The following is an 18446-nucleotide window of genomic DNA, read 5'->3' on the forward strand; positions in this document are numbered from 1 at the left end:
TACGCCTAGTCTTCAAGGTGATATTGCCGCGTGCATGGCCGAGAGGGAACGCATCTCCTTAGTTCTAGAAGATTGGTGCTTGCTCTTCTTACCCGGGTGTAATAGATAAGGAGCCCAGCGCGGTCTTTCCGAGTCACTCTCGCACTCTCACGCTAGCCAGCCGTCGCGCCGACGCCTCGACGCTCTACGCTACTCCCTCGAAGCTTGTTCTTTTTGTTGTTTCTCGCACGAGTTGGCCGATTCAACTTTTGTTTTCAGTTTTACAGTTGTCGACCCTTTTTCACCCGCAACAATATTCCCCGAAGGGCCAGCCTAATTGTGCAGTCATTATCCCGCACATTAAAAAGCACACATTCAGTAAAATGTTTATTGCGTCGTCGAAGACAGCTGTAAATCCCTGAGTGCGCGGCGTGCAGCAACAGCCTGCTGCTGACTGCGCTCCCGCTCAGACGACGTCGTTCACGTTGGTGAGGTGGGCGCTGGTGCGGAGTATCCACGGCACGAAGCTGGCCACTCTGGAGTACACCCCCGGGTAGCTGGGAGTGCCGCACTGCACTCCGAAGGACACCACGCCCGCCAGCTCCCAGACGGACTTGCCGTCCCGAGATGCCCGCACGGCCAGCGGACCCCCGGAGTCGTGCTGCGCGTACCAGACAGAGCTTTTAAGTCACACCGCTCATACGTCCCACAAAAAACACTGAACAAGCCTCACGCATGTTTGCTTCGTACATATATATGCTTTCAAGATGCCTGCAGACGATTTCCGCATGACCAATGAGACTGCCATACAAGGACGAAGCACACATCAGACCATGGATGTGGGAAGCTTCAAGAAGCGACATGAAGGAGGGACAGGCCCTAACTTCAGGGGGAACACGGCCCCTACGATGACAGCTCTCGCCTTTTCGTCCAATAGCGTCTCTTGGTTTTGGTCATCGTTGGGGGCGTGTCCCTTCTCACTTCTCGCTTCACCTCTGATGACCTCATGTCGTCTGTTGAAGCTTCTTACCTCCATGCCTCTGACGGTGTCTGGACTCTGCAGACTGCCTTTTGCATGGCGTATCAGCAGTGCGATCCCTGCTTGAAGGTGAGCTATTAGCGACGTGCGCGACCAAAAGCGTTGCTGGAAATGCGTTCCACAGCCCGGCGGACAAAGAAGCCGTACTGGAATAGTCCTATAAGTTGGTTACATTTTTGGTGTAATTTGTACCGCTTAGTTAAATTGCAGGGGTGTGGCGTGTTTTTTTCCGTGGCGCCATTTGGCTCACGGGGGCCGTAGGTTTCGCCCTTGGCCAAGTTACGATAAGACTGATACAGAAGAAAGACTGACTCCCCGTGAAAGGAATTTGAGAGAACCAAAAGACGAAAGTAATCCCTGGAGAGGGGGAACAAGAGGGACAAAGGACAAACATAAATCTCCAAACACAGCTAGGTTTGCACCTTGTCCAGCTCGCTTGCACCTTTGCATTTAATTGCATTATAATTATAACCAAAAGACCCTTTTCAAAAGCTCATCCAGCAACATTGGCGGTCGCAATTTTTTTGGAATCCGATCACACGTAGCGTGTGATCAGATACGAGTTCACGTCGGACGTTGACGCAACTTTTGCGTACAATGCATGCTCGAAGTATAGTACTAAAACAATGGTATACACTCAGATAATTGGCGCTGCAGTAACTAAATGGCGTGCAACCTTAAAAAGGGGTCTAAAGAGGTGAGAAAAAAAGAAGAAAACAATAAATACACTAGGTATTACGACTTATTGCGGTAGTTCAGAAGACTGCACAGCTTTGATGTGCGCTCAATGTGCGCGAGCACACCTGTGCCCATAGCTTTGACCGACAGAAAGATGTGCGTGAGTATTGGGGGAGGATATCAAAGAGTCACGCCTCTATCGGAATGCTTCAGCTGTGGGCGCAAAAAGCCAAATTTTCTTTTTTTGTTTTTGATCAGGGAAATCGAAGATGACGATTCGAAGGCCGCTCCTCGTGTGACCAAAGCACCGGTCAAACCGAAGCTCTCGTGCCCAGACTCCTTCAGCTTTGGAAGATCGGAACTTCCTGCACAATGGGAAAACATGGACACCACATGTGATATGCAGACCTCTACATTAGGGCGTAAGGAAGCGTAGCAGTTGTTACGTATCGTCTTTGGTGGCTTCTCTGTACTCCATTGTTCAAGACGTTCATAGATTCTAGTAGAGAGAACATTTTTCAAAGGTGTTTGTTTCTGCAAGGCGAATGAAACAGTGCGAAAAAAGGACAAGTCGAAGAAACTGGACAGGCCAAGCGCCGACTTACTGCTGGCTTTACTATGAAGAAAACATAAACCTGCGTAATCTTAGGCATGCCACCACGTTAATCATCCAATAGCTTCAGTCTGTACGAGATATGTGATATTTTGTTTTCAACAGTGCACTGACACACGCACCTTCCTCGTACTATGTCATAAGGAATGCTTCTGTTATTTCACGAGTCCTTTAGTTAACGTGCCGCGTCATAAGCTCTGTTACCAAAGCACGGTGGAAGCTGGCGGGCGCGTAACGGAAGCAGGGCTTCTACCGCGCTCTAACTTCTCGCCGACAATAGAACCATGTCGTGCTTAAAACTAAAATGCAAATTATTGTCCATCATCAGTTATTGAAGTTGAATCGCAAATGCATGATTGGCGAAGAAGGTAAAGCGGGACGATATGGACGAGTATACAGTTGCCATCTGTTACAAGTTTCTTGTGTGTGAGATGGACTATGACGACTTTCCCTATCTGACGAGTTCATCTATGACGAGTTGTCTGTGTCGGGTTTACTTGTGACGGTTTCTCCTCGATCCTCTAACAATGTATCCGGGTAAAATATCTAGAGAGCTCCATATCAGGCGATTGAAGTCGGAGCAAAAGTCCCGCAATGTATAAGCGACACGTTCATTTCCTTATCAGCAAATAAATACGCATTCTTGAAGCGGGGGCTACAAGGGCAATAGTTGTGAGAGAGTATTTTGACCCCGGCTATAAACCTGTGTCGGCTCTGTTCCATGGGCGCTGACGCGTTTGTTTATGCTGACGGCATGACACAGTGGGGGGGCAACGATTTTTGGAAGTCTCCGTTTTTTTTTTCTTTAAACCTTGGCATATATCGCAGTGCAAGAACGTCAAAAATGCATAGTCACGAAGCTCCAAAAACAACAGCGATGCCAAGAGTGCTATGAAAAGCAAAAATATGGTTTCATGCGAAGACCCTCTCTTCACGACAGCCTGCGTTTAAGATTATTTCCCATTTTCATTCCTGCGGGCTTTGATTTCGAACACTGGTTTATATAAACAGTGATTGGTTTTTCAATAAAAGTTTGCTGTGAGTGCGCCATGTGTCGTTTACTTTCTTGGTCTTGTATATTTTTTCGGCGCTTCGTTAGGTGACCGCAGCCTTCGCCGTCTGGTTACGGCGAGAGCTGTATACCGATAAAGTATTTTGCAGCGAATCTCCCGAACGCCGAGTCTAGGGGTGAAGACACGCGATGTGGCGAGTGGCGCCGTGAGGAAGCCTACCTGACAGGCATCCACGCCCCCCTGAGTGAGGTTTCCGGCGCACAGGAAGTCCTGGTCCACGCCGCTCCGGAACACGGTCTTGTAGCCGCTCAAGGACCGGTACCTGTCGTCGCATGCCTTGTTGTCCACCAGCGGTACGTCCGCCTCCTGGAGCAGCCTCTGCAGTTTACCACCTGCCCCAACGACCTTTTTTTTAATTTTTTTTTTTTTTTTTTTTGTGTGGTGAGTAAAATCAAAGTAAAATTTGGGAGTTTTACGTTCCGAAAAAACAAAGGGCATCTGGCAAGCCGCAGCGGAGGACTCGTGATTACTTTCGACCACCTGGGGGTCTCTTAACGTGCAATCGAAATCTTGGTTACACGGCAGCTTCTCCGCTACTAGCGTCCGTCAGATTGCGGGGTCCTCGGCCGGGATTCGAACCCGCCACCCGAAGATCAATAGGCCGAGCTTTGCCTCGGAGCCACGGAGGCGGCAAGTGGGTAAGGGTGGTTCCCGTTTCGACCCATTCCCAATTCAACCTTCCCGTTTGTACCTTCCCGTTTCGACCCGGCTCAAAACGACCTTCTCGTTTCATCCTTTCCCATTTCGCCCTATCCCGAAACACCTTCCCGCTTCGACCATCGCTCGATATCAATTGGGTCGGTTCGTTTGTATTGTTCGTTAACAGTTGGTTAGGTTCAAGTGTCCAATGTCTGTCCTCCTTGCTCACCTAACTTCTCCCTCTCCCGAAAAAACCTTGGAGACATGGCACCGTCAGATAAAAGCTGTGTCAGGTAGGGCTCACCCGAACATTAACAGCTTCATCGATCTGATCAAACGTGATGAAGCCTTGACAATACATAATTAAGAACAAAACAACGCAAAGACGAGAACAAAGTAAAAGGTAACCGACAGGATACAGCGCTGTGTCCTGTAGGTTACCTTTTACTTTGTCTATCGTATTTGTGCTGTTTTGTTTTCAACTATGTCTGCATACCAACCAGCCCAAACTTCTACGTTAATCAACCTTGAAAAGGATATCTTTGCAGCAGCTTGCAAATGGTGGTGCCTTGCGGGCCAGGGGACAGCCGCGAACTATCGAAATTGGAGTGTCGCCTTTCTGATAATGCGATTTTCCTGCTCGACTTCCTCAACAAAGGCTATAGCATTTTGTGGTTTATGAATTTTTCCTGTGAGCGCGAGGGTTCTGTGCTTGAAGTCGCAAGAAAATTAAGTCGCAATCATATGCCTGTCAACTTGTTTGATTTCTTATTCTTCAATATATCCCGCTCACTATAAGGAAGTTTTCAATAACGTACTTAAACGTTTTGGGTAGCCTAAAAATAGCGTCGCAATATAAAACCTAAGGCAACGCTAATTTTTGCTTACTCAAAGTGCTTGCCTATGTTATTCTAAGACTTCATTATTGTACAGAGCGCGACATGTTAGCGCGAACAAGCGATTGTTGGTTTTCGCTGTTTGTCTCAAAGGATCAAAATACTGCCATCAATAATATTAGTGTCTTTGAAAGGGCTCATATGAGCCACTAACATAAGCGGTACAATTCGGTACCTTTTAACACCATTTCGAAGCAACATTTAAAAAAGTCGTCAACATCGTGTTCGCGGTAACGTCGTCGCGTAGTGTACATAGTACGTTTCGTAGTTCCACATTTTGGGGGCCATCTTGAAAGAAACAGTTCAAGAAGTTCAAGAAGAAATATATTTCGTTGGAGCTTGTCTGAAAGTGATGTATATTTTAAGAATACGTTGACAATAAAAACTAGTTCACAACATAACTAAATAGCTCGCCAGTAATGCAATTGCAATTGCAAATGCTTTAATTACTGCGCATGCGCATCGCTAGCCTTGTCTGAAGAGTTCCGGATCTTGTAGCAGGTTGCGGAAAGCGTTGCAGGACAAAAAACAACAACTTACAAAAACTTTCAATTTTATTAGGAAACGCGCACGGATGATTCGGATACGACCCAATTTACTACGAGCAATATATAAGTTTTTGGTGGCGTGGAAGGCGTGTTGCGCAAGCATTGTGGCGTTTATCTAACTAAAATCTCTACGAGTCGAAGGTTAATTGACTGCGCATCGAGGAATCACTGTGGAGCTCTGTCACAACACACTCACGTAGGGCCGCGAAAACATGCGAGTACGAATCATTCGGAGAGCAGGCTAACTACTTATAAACATTTAGCCGTGGACGTTGCATTACCTTTTTAGCTGCATCTCAGTGTTCGCACACTTACAACTCGCCTTCATCTGGAGGTAGAGCAGCCTACAGGCCTCTAGTACTCTTAAGTTTTCTCTCATATAAGCTGTCCCTTAGATGCTGTTACATGGTCACTGACATCTATATTGTCACGGATGAAGGCGACAAGACGACGAATAATGAATTGAGCATTAAGGTTTAATCGACGAACTCGTGCCAGAAAAAAAAGGGAAAAACACACGCCGAGATAGCAGCAGCGAGCGTCGACGGCGGCAGCAGCGAGCGACGGTGCGTCGGCGTGACATCTGGTTATCGTGAGAGTGAATCAGTGAATGAATCGGCATCACCGCGCTCGGCTCCCCATCTACTACGCTCGTCATCTCGTACATTCAACCTGGAATTTTCATCAGTGAACAAGGGCGAGACTGACTAGGCAAGGTCATTCTGGCCTCCTTTCGGGGTAAGAATAAACACGAAGCTTTTAGATGCACGGAAAAGCGTTCGTTTCGTGCTGGTAATGCACGCGGCACTATGATGCCTCCAACCAATTTTTTATGACTACAAGGACGGTGATAGAAGAGTATTAGCGGATCATAGCTAGCCCTCCTAGTTAGACTCAACGTTATTTTAAGGGACATATTGCCATCAAATGCATCTTGCTGTTACGTGGTCATAGACCTATGGTTTCCATAGGATGTCTGCGGCCAATGTTCTGGCTCGGAGGACGATGATAGGGAGGTATCAGCGGAGTCATAGCACTCCGTAAGACTCCATGTTTACCAGAGAATGTTCTTATCAATGCTATTGCACGGTCACTAGACATAGAGCCTCCATAAAATATGCCTGAGGCCAATTATCAAAATATTATTGGACGATGAAGGGAAGGTATCTGTGGTCATATTATTCCTGGCTAAACTCTATGTTCCTTCTAGGAATGCATTACCATAGCATTTCCTTGTCTATGTTGTGACATAATAATTAGACTATAGGGCACCTATAGGATGTCTGCGGAACATTTTCAATGAGTCCTAGGATGATGGTAGGAAGGTACTAGCGGTCAAAGCACTCCGTTAGATTTTATAATCCTTGGAACATATTACCATGAAATGTTCTCAAAGTGTGGATACACTTATTTATTCATTTATTTATTTTGTGAGTGCGAAATTTAGTATTTTCTCACCAAAGGCGTTATGTCCCCAGCCGAGGATGACTCCAGTGTCGGTGTCTGGCTCGGCGCCTTCTAGAGGCAGACAGGCCGCCGGTCGGAGGGAAGCCTTCAGCTGGGCCTCCGAGTCAAGCACCAGCAGGGCCAGGTCGGCGTTCTGCTGCCGCCCGTTGTAACTCGGGTGCATGAGCACGGTTTCGACCTTACGTTCCATGGGAATCCCAGAAGACGGCTTCCCGCGTCCGGGAGAGATGTCCAAGCTGCCGATTCTGACCAGGAACTGCGTGTTCTTCCTACGGGCCAGAAGATAGCCTTGAGTAGACAGTGCGACGGGAGCTACACGCTCGCCGGACCAATCGAACGCCTCCGTTCCATCACGTGACCCCGCTCCATGCTTGTGTGTATGGGCGATAGCGTGATCGCCTGCCAGAATGCAGACATATACCACTGGTCCAACGGGCGCGTATAGCTTCCTCTGCACTGTCAGCTTAGGGTGAACGAAGTACGGCTCTACCTGTCTACCGCGGACATCACCTTCAACAAGGCACATAACACGAACAACAATAATACGAGAAGAGTACGTTAGCTGAAATGGCACTACCATTTTTTTCTAGGAGGATTATTAGTCCAGGAATTAATTAAATTCTTGAGAAAATCGGGTCGCCCAACGGAGGTAACTATTTTGTTGTCTAGATTTAAGCCAAAATATCTTCTGTAGAAATTACCAGCTTCTGCGCTCTGTACTGGAGTATCCTAGTAAATAAAAAAAAAAACTTATATGAATATGTTAAATAGCAGACAAGTAGAGATAGGACCGTGACTAAACTGATATGTACCGGCCGTTACATACAACTTAGATACTTTTATAAGTTCTGACTCCTACATTCGACGAAGCATATAAGAACATTTTCTGTTTCCCATAAGATAGGCACCATCCCTTTTGCCTTCTGGCCAAAGCACCACAAATAGCTAATAAATGTCGAGAGAATTGTCATCTGGCTCACATCAGAAAGCTGTGTAGGTAACGCCAACGCTGCCTGGATAGAAAAAGGCCGCAGTGCTGGATTTTCTATGTCACGTACCGAAGGCCAGTGCGGAGCACAGATTTGACTCGAGTGCAGTCCTCATTGATTGGACACGAGTCGCAGCCGAACGCTGACGCAGCACTCGTGTCCAATCCGTGTCCCGCGCTGGCCTCTTCGATGTGACTTAGCAAACCTAGCACTGCCGCCTTGGCATCTACAAAGTTCCGTTTTTGGTCACCGTGAGAGCGAGGGTGAGATGTAATTTTTCCTTTTGCAAAGCGAGCGAAGCTTGCATTCGTAGACGACTCGTCTGCTCACTCGAGTGCAGAACGCGGTTCGTCTGGTACAAAGGGTCAGTGGCAGACGAAATTAAACAAGAAAAGCGCCTAACGTCGTCTGCTGACGTACGGAAAAAAAAAAGGTTAATCGCCTGTAAAGGGCCTAGATTGTAGAGAGGGTCCATCTCAGACCATAGGGAGCGTTTGCAATTTGATGGCGGAAGCCTCCGGCGAGGAATGGCCGCAAGTGCGCATGCGCTGCGATTTCGCGCGGCAAGGAGGAAAGCAGGTAGAAAGACGCTCGCAGACGACCACCGCTGCCTCGCAGCTCGTATTGCAAAAGCGATTAATAAAACCCGTGACCTCGATCGAGCAGTTGGGCAATCCGCAATACAGGGCCTCTAATCGCATGCTATGAACCGAGGGCCGCGGCGAAGTGAGATCGGACGCAGGCTGAAATGGACCTTTTGGCTAGAGTGCCTTCATTACTTTTGGCGAATATGTGCTGCAACCTATGGGACGAACCTGAGGCGCACTGGGTTGGAGAGTATTTGTAGAGAAAACAACGTCCACGTTAGGCCTCTTGTGCGGTTCGTTTTCTTATTGCTGCTCTTAGTTTTCTTTCGCTGCTCGCATTTATACATCGGCCAAACTTGCCGATGTATAAATGTTAAGCGGGTTTCACATGCAGCGATTTTGGACCTAAAGCGGCGCGATTTTTGCCGTCGCGGCGCTCGTGCCACTGAATTGCTGGTGCTGGCCAGAGCGCCGCGACGGCAGAAATCGCGCCGCTCTAGGGCCAAAACCGCTGCATGTGAACTAGGCTTTAGAGCAAGGGATCACGCAGCCTCGGCGAGAAGCACATCAGCAGGACATCTATCAGCTCTTTGCCGGACCTGTGGATGCGATGCCGAGCTCACCAGCATAACCGTCCTTCATAGGAACAAGAACTCCTTCGCGCGTGAAGTGCTGGAGACCTTGGCCATCGAAGAAAAAGGAGAAGATGGCGGTCTGCCACACCCCGTTGAATACTAGACTTTTATAAGTGTTTATTCTGCCGTTAGACGAAGAAAAAGAAAGAAAAAAAGGGCCTAGGCCGGGAAGAAGACAAAGTAAAATTCAGTTGATAGTCAGCGTTGTCTTTGTCCAGTTCTTTCCTTCATGTCCTTGTTTCTTTGTGTTCAGCTGACCTGATTGCCAACAAAAGGTTCTCACCTTGGGTTGATGATCTGGAGGACCAGCGTTGAAACCGACCGAGGGCTGACGGCCGTGGACGCGAGTAGCTAAACAGTGTAGGAACATGGTCCGGGTGTGCCTTGTCTAACGCCGGCTGTGATCATCGCCGCACTTCGCAAAGCTCTATCGCTTGCAAATATTACAAGTCAACTTACCTGTATTAAAATACATAGTCTGGACAGCTGACTCGGCTTCCAGTTCTTCGAGGGGTCGGACTTGTCAACTCTCCTGACGGCACGAATCCAGGCTGCCCGCTTAACGGGATGAAGCTTAGCACACGGGAAGCGAAAAAAGCTAGTTCCACAACCCGGGTGATAATACTTCCGACAGCCGAAGGCTACACAGTTCACCGGCATGATTGCGGTGCACGTCGTAATCTAGAACGAGCGTCGTCAGTACGATGACTCGTGTTCACCTTGTTCGCAACATCAAAACTTGAGTCTCGATGGTCTCCAAGGCGCGCAAAGGCGAGAAAAGCAAGATGGCGGATTGTTTAGAACTAGATACTCTCGAACCCAGGCGCATCAAATACTCCGCGCATGCGCACCGCGTATTTCTACAAAAGGTCCATTGTGGTCGTCTGCTATTACTCGCTGAAAGTCATCGAGACCCCGCGCTTCTTTTGCAAACTTCAAGTTTTTCTGCTGCCCTACACGAACTGACAACGACCGGTAGATGAAGGGGCACTAAGGGCAAGCACATCAGAGGCCCGGAGACCTTTCACTCTATTTTTAGAGTTGGTGAGACGTTCTCACCGAATTTTGCCTGATTTTGAACTCGCGAACGGGTCCAAAATCTCTCAACGGTTGATTCTGCTCGAGCTGTAGAGTCACGTTCAATCAGCGGCCGAGAACGCTCTTGTTCTTCACCTTGACCGAAATCGCACCCCAGGGGGCGTTGATAGCACCCACCAAAAATATTGCATGCAATGTTTTGGCCACGGCACCGTGATCAACGTACATCTTGTGAAAGCAGTGTGCCGCCGACAGCACAAGGCGCCGGGTGATCAAGGCTCCACCGCACCAGAAGTTCTCCACGCTCACCTCGTCCCGAAAAATGGCCACCTGCGCAGACGCCCTTTGTTGCCGTCGTGCAAACTAAACCGCATGTTCGCTCTTGAATAAAAAAAAAAGTTTTGACAACGCAACTTGGTTACGCTACGATCGATGCACGCGGTGTAGATGGCAGGAGAGGCATTTTTGCGACCGAGCCAAGAGTCTTATGAGATATTATGAAGCTACGCACGTAAAATAGTCAATCGTGCCGCAGTAAGAAGATATTGGGACACGGCGTTTGCTTTGAGTAGGGATATTCTGGCGTGTTCTCGATCAGCGTAAAAAATCTTAAATCCAGTCTTCTTGTGCACAGCCATTTCTGTAATATCCTCATGCGAATGCCTGCCTGTAGGTACGGGGTGACGTCCCCACGTCATTGAGATGGCAGACAGTGTTTTCAACACGTCCACCTCTAAGTTCTAACCCATTTTTTCTTGACTTTAATTTTAGTCCAATCTAGGTCAAGTGTCATCCTGCTTTCGAGGGGAGGGGGTTGTACAGTGGTTGTGCATTTGCGCTGCTCTACGCACCGCAAATGATTAAGTTTATAAGTTCTGTTCTTACCGCTTTTGTCCTGATACAAAAGAGGCATTGCACTGAGGCATTAGCGTGATTACTTCCGAGAGTAATGTATGTTGAAGAGTTGTTTCTATACAGCAGAAACACTAGACGCCGTTTTAAGTCGGAATAGCCTCGGTGGCAATCAGTTCGTCGAACGACGTTTCATTGACAGTTTGTTTTGTTGACATGCGACGTTTCATCGACAGTTCATCTGATCAAAAGGCTTCCCGCGTTCGTTTCACCTAAACACTTTGCAGCGTTTCGTCGAACAGAACCCTGCTGTTTTCGCTACAAACTCGTCGCGTCTCACCTGGTTTACGGGGAAGGGGGGGGGGGGGGGGGGGAAGGTTGGGTAAACACGCCTTGTTGAATCACGCGCTACCTTCAGCAGATTCCAGAAAGCAGTAAAAAATAATAGGTTGTCGACGAAACTTTGCAGGAGAATTTGTCCACGAAACGCAGCGTGGACGAAACGGGTATCCATGAAGAGTTGTTCACGAAATGTGCTTCTACGTAACGTAGAAATATGTCTACAAAACACGTTTCGTGGAAAGACGCTTCGAGGAAACGATACGGACCCGACTAACCTCCAACAGTCTTACCTTCCATGCTAATTGAATACAACAAATCCGGCCTTGACTTCTCTTGGCCGACAATGGCCGTTTCGTAACAAAAGACACATTGCTGTTAAACCCTTCAAAAGACGGGTACCCTGATGCCTCATAATATATTGCAGCAGGGTTACTAAGAGGAACCATGAACCGGATGATTGAACCGCATCAGTCGATGTCGTTGACAGTTATTCCTCTGTGAATAGACCCTTTCCGAAAGTCAGTCTGCTCACCCTGTGCAGAGCCAAACCCGACACTCTAATGGCGGCACCACACCAGAAAAAGCGAACGTCTTCGAAAGCATAGAGCAGAAAGGGGAAAAGATGTTGGTCCTTTTACGTCACCTTGGATTCACGAAACTGGGGGTGCTTGATTTAGCCGAGCATGATCTTCTATCACCGCCATTAGAACGGCAACATTGGAGCTTTTGGAGCCACAAAATGATTCTGACTTTTGAAAATGGTCTATTGTCTCAATTCTACGCTGTTCTACGTTAAAGAAACCATGAAACGATTACTTCACTTTGGCTCAGAAGTAACGTTACACATTCATAAAGCATGAACAGCAATACCGCTTCAAAAGTGCCTTTTAACAATCCTGAAAACAACTAATATGAGTTCTTTTTTTTATATACCTCAAGAGATGTTCAAGGTATATTAAATCTAAAAAAGAAATCTAATATTCGGCAAGTTTTACTTGCTGGAGTTCGAGTACTAAAGGTACGGTGCTTGAAACGCACTTCCGACTGGGGTGTTTAGTGTCCACTTCTGACCTTGCCTTGAAACTGGTCACGAAGCGGCAGCAAATGACGTCACAACATTCAACATGATGGTAAACCTGAGACTGGGGTAGGAAAAGGAAATCGCGAAGGAAGACAAAAAAAGAACAGGCAACGCCTCAACAAAATTTAACAAAACAAAAACCTCTACAAAATTCAAACTGTCCTGGTGTCGCATGTCGCGATCCTACCGGTTGGACGTAGAAGTTCTGAAAAAAGAAGCACGAGAGAAGACGAGTGTCACGGTCGTCGCGGCGTACCAACTCATGGCTGCCAAAGCTTCCGTGAATCGTCAAGCTGGAGAGAAATCTGCAGCAGAACAGGCGTCTTCTACATCCACCACCGCTGCTCTGACACCACCAGGATCGCTGCCAGCGACATTATGACACTTTGATGACGTCATCAGGTGGAATTAAAGAGACCACTTCTTCGGACGCGCTAACCAGTTGGAGACGCGTTCCAGGCACCTAATGGACTGTAAACATTCGAAAGTAGCAAAGCACAAAACGATAAACGAAAATGTCGGAGAAGCTTGGAACCGAGACGCGTCACACGAAGGACATGCGATATGAAGGAAACCGACACTCACCACAAAGGGGTATCTTTTTTGGTCATTCACGCCCTTTCCTCCGAGAACGTACTCCGCCGGGAAGTCCGGCGACCCGGAGTCCCGCTTCGTGGGTGGGCTGCGGCCGCACACTGCACTTCATCAAAAACACAAAGAGAACGCCATGTAACAAGGCGGAAGCATACAGTCTCTCCTTAGCCGCTCATTATGCCGAGCCGTGACAATGCCACCTAGAAGACAACGCCTGCGCATTGCGTCATGGTTAGTGACTCCCCGACCCGCCCCAAGCAGCAAACACACTGAGGTTCGACGAGGAACCGTCATGGCTCCTCCGAGTGGTAGTGTCGCATGTATTCGTTAGCGTTGGCGTTTTAAAATGGAAAAGGGGGGGGGGGGGGGGGGGGGCAGTAGGTGCCGGGCTTGTCCTCTTTATGGTATTGGCTGAATCAACTATGCTCGCTACGCTAAACCACGGGACGGTGTGCGTCCGTCCGTCGCGTGATTCGATAACTTCAATCACCGGCACAACTTCAATTTGTGTATAAATGTAAAGTACATCAATTCAAGGTTACTCGCTAAATAACACAGTTTTCCTTTTAAATTTAGAAAGAAACCCGAGTGTTGTGAATAACTATGCACCAGCAGTTCAGTTTCGGAAGAACCATCGAGCTCGACCACGACCGCGAACATTCCGCTCTTGCTCCATGAAACGTCATGACAATCACACGGTGCCAACTCAGCAATTGAACCCGAGCCCGATACCGAGTGTTCCCCGACGCTTTTATGCACGAAACCCCAGCCGAAAGCTGACGTCCGATCTGCGTCTTCGCTTGATCCAGTGTTGCAGGCGTTACCGAAAAAAGGGGAACGAAGTACGTTACTCGTTACTTGTAAATAAAAGGAAGGCGTTACTGACCTATGTTACTTCAAAACGAAAGGAACGCGTTACCTTTACCGTTACCGTAAAAAGTGACGCACGTTAACTTTGCGTTAATTTTTTAATTGTGAATTAAACCGTTTTACGGTATTTACGGTACAAGTACGCTTAAGAGTCATGTTTAAAGAAACAGTATGTTCATGCAGAAACTAAACAAAACTGCTTTATATTTTTTAGGGTTTCGCCTACATACTCACTGGAACAAAACGCACATAAAAACGAAAAAAAAGAAGAAATAAATCACATAGCTTGACGCTTAAAAACACGAAAAAAAAATGCAAGTGTGATTTTCTTAAGTCTTGGGAAGAAGTGACAAGTAACGGAACTACGTTACCCGTTACTTGAAATAAGTGACGTCAGTACTTTGCCTGTCACTGTTTTGAAAAAGTAACGAATACGTTAAAACGTTACCGAAAGAAGTAACGCGTTACCAGTAACGCCGTTTCTTGTAACGCGTTACCGCCAACACTGGCTCGATCCCACTGTGTTGACGTAAACATTTTGGGTCACTGGCTTTGGTTATATTGGGTGGCGTTGGCTCCGCGGAGGTCGGCAGAGGCGCAAACGATTCCCGATGTTAGATCTCCTTTGGCAGCAGTTAGAAAGAAGGCGTCGCTGTTCCTTTGAAGTTTACATGCCCTTGTATGCTCGAGCTCGCATTTAGGCCTCTCACACCATTGGATCGCTTCAGATGCACCACCTAGATTCGCTATTTAGCCAGGCACTGAGGCTACTCGACGTGAAGAGACCTCTTACGCTGCCTGTTCTCGCGAAGAACGGCCAGCACTGGGTCGTGCGGGAAATCCGAAGCCGCTCGCTTGTGCCTCAATTCCGAGGGGCAACAGACCGAGTCACCCACGAAGCCCTGTGTCCGGCAGGGAGTGTGAGGACCTCGGGGACAGTCACTCGAAGACACGCAGCGGCCGGGCTTGTCCGACGCAGTCTGGCACGCTGGAACAAAATCCGCACCCCGATTTCACGCCTGTATCATTAACACCTCCGAGATAAGAAGGCCGTCCTGTTGAATTCTATACGCCACCAGCCGGAGGCCATCGCGGAGTACGTGTGGAATCCTTTTGGTGGGTGTGGACCGATCCAAATGCGCCCTACGCTCACGCTCGCACCTTTAGCACGGTAGATGCCTCTTGCAAGCTCAAGAAGATACAAAAACAACAAAAAAAGCGATCCTAAACCGTTCCAAACTCACCGAAGGAATTCCCCATAAGCACAAGACTTCCTATGCGTAGGTAGCTAAGCCGCGGTGCCGAATTTTCGACGTCACCTAAAGAAGGCCAACAGAAGGCAAACGTTGGGCACGGGTGCTGCTTTAGCGTTCGGCTGACACTCGTGTTCAATTAGAAAAGACACGAGCCCAGGCCGAACACTGACGCAGCACTCGTGTCCGGTCCTTCATTGAGCTTGTTTAGGTGACGTCGAATGTTGTGCAACACGGCTTCGTAATCAGAGAGGCGCTGGTACAGACTGAGTGCGAGTGCTGCGTCGGCATTCGGGAAGGGCTCGTGTTAGATAACTGAGACCACGAGTCCTAGCCGGGGCCTCCAGGACGTGACGTATAAAATCCAGCACGACGGCCTTGCTAGGCTGTTGCCCGTACACACCGACACATTATTTACCAGCAAACCCGCGCTTGTCCACACCTCCTCTGGGCACTGGGCGTGCGCAGAAACCAGGTTCGCGCCATGTTAAGTATATGCGCATGCGCAGACACTAGTGCCGAGGTATGCAAATGCCGCGGCAGTTAGGCTATAACTTTTTTTTTTATAAAGTAAGTTTATCCGTTGATATTTTCACCCCAAGCTTCCACCTCCTAGCCGCACCTCTAGTAAATTGCAACGCAGTACGTAGAGAAACCGATTTTCGCGGGTCGTCGAAGGTGAGTTCGAAGCGTTAATGTTAAGTACACGCTGTAGTATTGCTCTAAATTCCTTTTATATTTTGGCAGGCGTTTGTGGCATCACAAGACGTTTCTTTTTAAACCCCGTCGGAGGAGAGATTTAAGCCTGTGAGCGTATGCATAATCGAACCATTTATGGAAGGTCACCGGCGTTCAGGGAAACATCAGTGACAGCATCAACTACAAGTACCGGTAAGCAGAGTTACGCGAGCGACTCACTTTTTGGGGTTGTAGCTGCATCCAAACCTTGATTATAGTTACAGAATTCACGCAGTTAATAAATGGACGATGTCGATAATAAGTTAATTGGTATTGTCGTTCCTCTTAGATTTTCCATCTTAAATTATCTAAGCCATGCCGCATGTCGAACGCTTAGGAGGCAATGATATCTAAGGATGTATGAAGACTCCATCTCGGGAACACGCTGGACACCAGACTTTGCAGCAGAGACAAAAGCGGTCTTTAAGGACACCCAATACACGTCTCAGCAAACTTCGAGGTTACCAACATTCCTGTAACCTGCTCCAGTAGTATCCAAAATTGAAGTAGGGTGCACGAGGAGGAGGGAGATTATCAAAGCTGTAGTTTTGGGACATCTTTTATCTTGGTAATCATTTCTGGAATTATTTCAAAATAAACGAAAACATGCCCTCATTCTAGTGCATGTCTTCTGTTTGTAGCTCCTTAAAAATCTGTCATCTCCCAACGGCGAAAAGGAAGTTTTAGGATATATGTAGCGTATTTGCGCACTTCCACGATTTATCACCTTAATCGATGACAAAGACCATCGATGCTGCTGCAAGTAGTGGTAGAGATGCTTTGGAGGCGAGATTTAACATGAAGCTTGAGGAAACCGAATGGGAAAACTTCGTTGAAGACTACCGTAGTTGTTCAAGGATATTCCAATGACTGGAGTAATGACAAAACTCATTAGAGCAGCTGAAATGGAGTGCTCGAAGAATTTGCTCCACAAGAAATGTACCTGGTGTACTTGATTAGTAAAAAAGGGATGCCAAAACCGTTAAAAAGGTGACCTCCATCTAAGAAGGATATGGAGAAAAAGAACATAAAGGTATTTCCGAGTTCATTCACGTTGCGCATATGATTTTGATGCAGAACCCATTAATTTCTAGAGAAAGCACCTTGGTATTTTCGATTCATAACTTCACCCGTAGCGTAAATTTTTGACCAACAAAGCAATGCGAACCGGAGGAGAGGACTTCAAAGGGCTTTTCTCAAGATCAGCAGGCTTGTGAGACCTGTATCTTTTCTGGCCCACTGGGATGAGAAAAGAAAGCAAACCTCACCTCTGACGCTTGTTCCTACGGCGTGGGCACTATTAAGGGCGTTTTTCACGCGCTCCACCTCCGTCAGCGACATTTTGCCGCGCATCGCTCCGAGCCGATATCCGGTCCCGACCAGATTTTGGAGTCGGGCCTCGAATCTCATTGTTGGGAGTGACCTCGAGTGACGCATGCTGGCGCTTACGCGGGCGAAACGCATGCAAAAACGCGCCATGTAGTTGGGGCACCAAGAAGTCAACGATGATCTTATTGCTTTCTTATCAAAACGTCTACTGTCCGAAGAAAAGAACTACACTCATCATGACGAAGGTCAGGCCCATGTGTTTGTAGTTGGCAAGACGCACTTGAACGTGCAAGGGGTCGATAAAGGTACACCTACAGCTGCACGTTCTCGTAGATGCCTATCCTTTCTTTTATTTCGTTTTAGATTTAATAAACGAGACGTCAGTCTTCAGCCAGACTCCGGCACGAAAGGTTGTCTGTGTGTGCCCTTCGCCAAAGAAAGTAAAACGGGTGACAGGTTAGGAGTTCATGTGAAGCTCGTTCCACCTCGTTCTTCTTTAGAAGATCGGACGCTGGCGAGGAGGTCGCCCCCTTTCCAGCGCTCACTCTGCTGAAGTGGAAAAAGCTATGAAATATTGCCTCGACCTGTTCTAACGATAACCAGCGGACGTCTTCATGCTTGAAGCCTTAATGGCATAAAGACTTCCACGAAAGCGGCTTGAGCGACGAGACTGGCCCTGTTCATTGGCAAGTTGGTCGTATAATTCATACTCGATCTCCCCACTCAATAGAGAAAAAAAAAGAAAAAAAAAAATCCTTTAACTCAGCTTATGCAACGAACGCTTGTAGCGGGTAATCATATTGGGGTTCATTAAGCCTGTGAAATTAAAAGAAACACGAAAAAACCTTCTTCTGCTCACTCAAGCCACCCAGAAACTTATAAAAAAAAAAGACTCTGGCCTCTTGTCATTTCAGATGTCAGATGTGCCAGGTTCATCGAAGGTCCCAAAATCATAGTGGACTACCGAATACGTCCTGGTTTAGGCCTCATATGGACCTCGGAAACCCATACATAAGGCGTTACTTTTTCCGATTCCGTTAACGCGTTCGACAACTGGATTTCCAGAAGATAGATGCACAAAAAACGTATTCAATATTATTCTAAAAAAGTAGCAATGATGAACAAAAAGTAATTGGGTACAGCTAGAGTATCTGTTCATTAAAGGCGTGTGAGACAATAGGATTTTGGCAAAACACGGGTCCCAAC

The 18446-nt window shown here is 47.5% G+C and overlaps 1 protein-coding gene across 1 annotated transcript; it reads right to left on the reverse strand.

The window, feature by feature from the left end:
- Positions 1-445: 445 nt before the first annotated feature.
- Positions 446-17252, reverse strand: LOC120841631 (venom protease). The gene is made up of 6 exons (XM_042286269.1): positions 17180-17252; positions 13042-13151; positions 10408-10511; positions 6924-7201; positions 3542-3714; positions 446-640 (listed from the first exon to the last, which is right to left on the reverse strand). Exons 1-6 carry the CDS (start codon positions 17250-17252, stop codon positions 446-448), a joined length of 933 nt encoding a protein of 310 aa, XP_042142203.1.
- Between the last annotated feature and the right edge of the window lie 1194 nt (positions 17253-18446).

This window comes from Ixodes scapularis, unplaced genomic scaffold (assembly GCF_016920785.2).
Source record: "Ixodes scapularis isolate PalLabHiFi unplaced genomic scaffold, ASM1692078v2 PGA_scaffold7__128_contigs__length_106722199, whole genome shotgun sequence".
NCBI lineage: Eukaryota > Metazoa > Arthropoda > Arachnida > Ixodida > Ixodidae > Ixodes > Ixodes scapularis.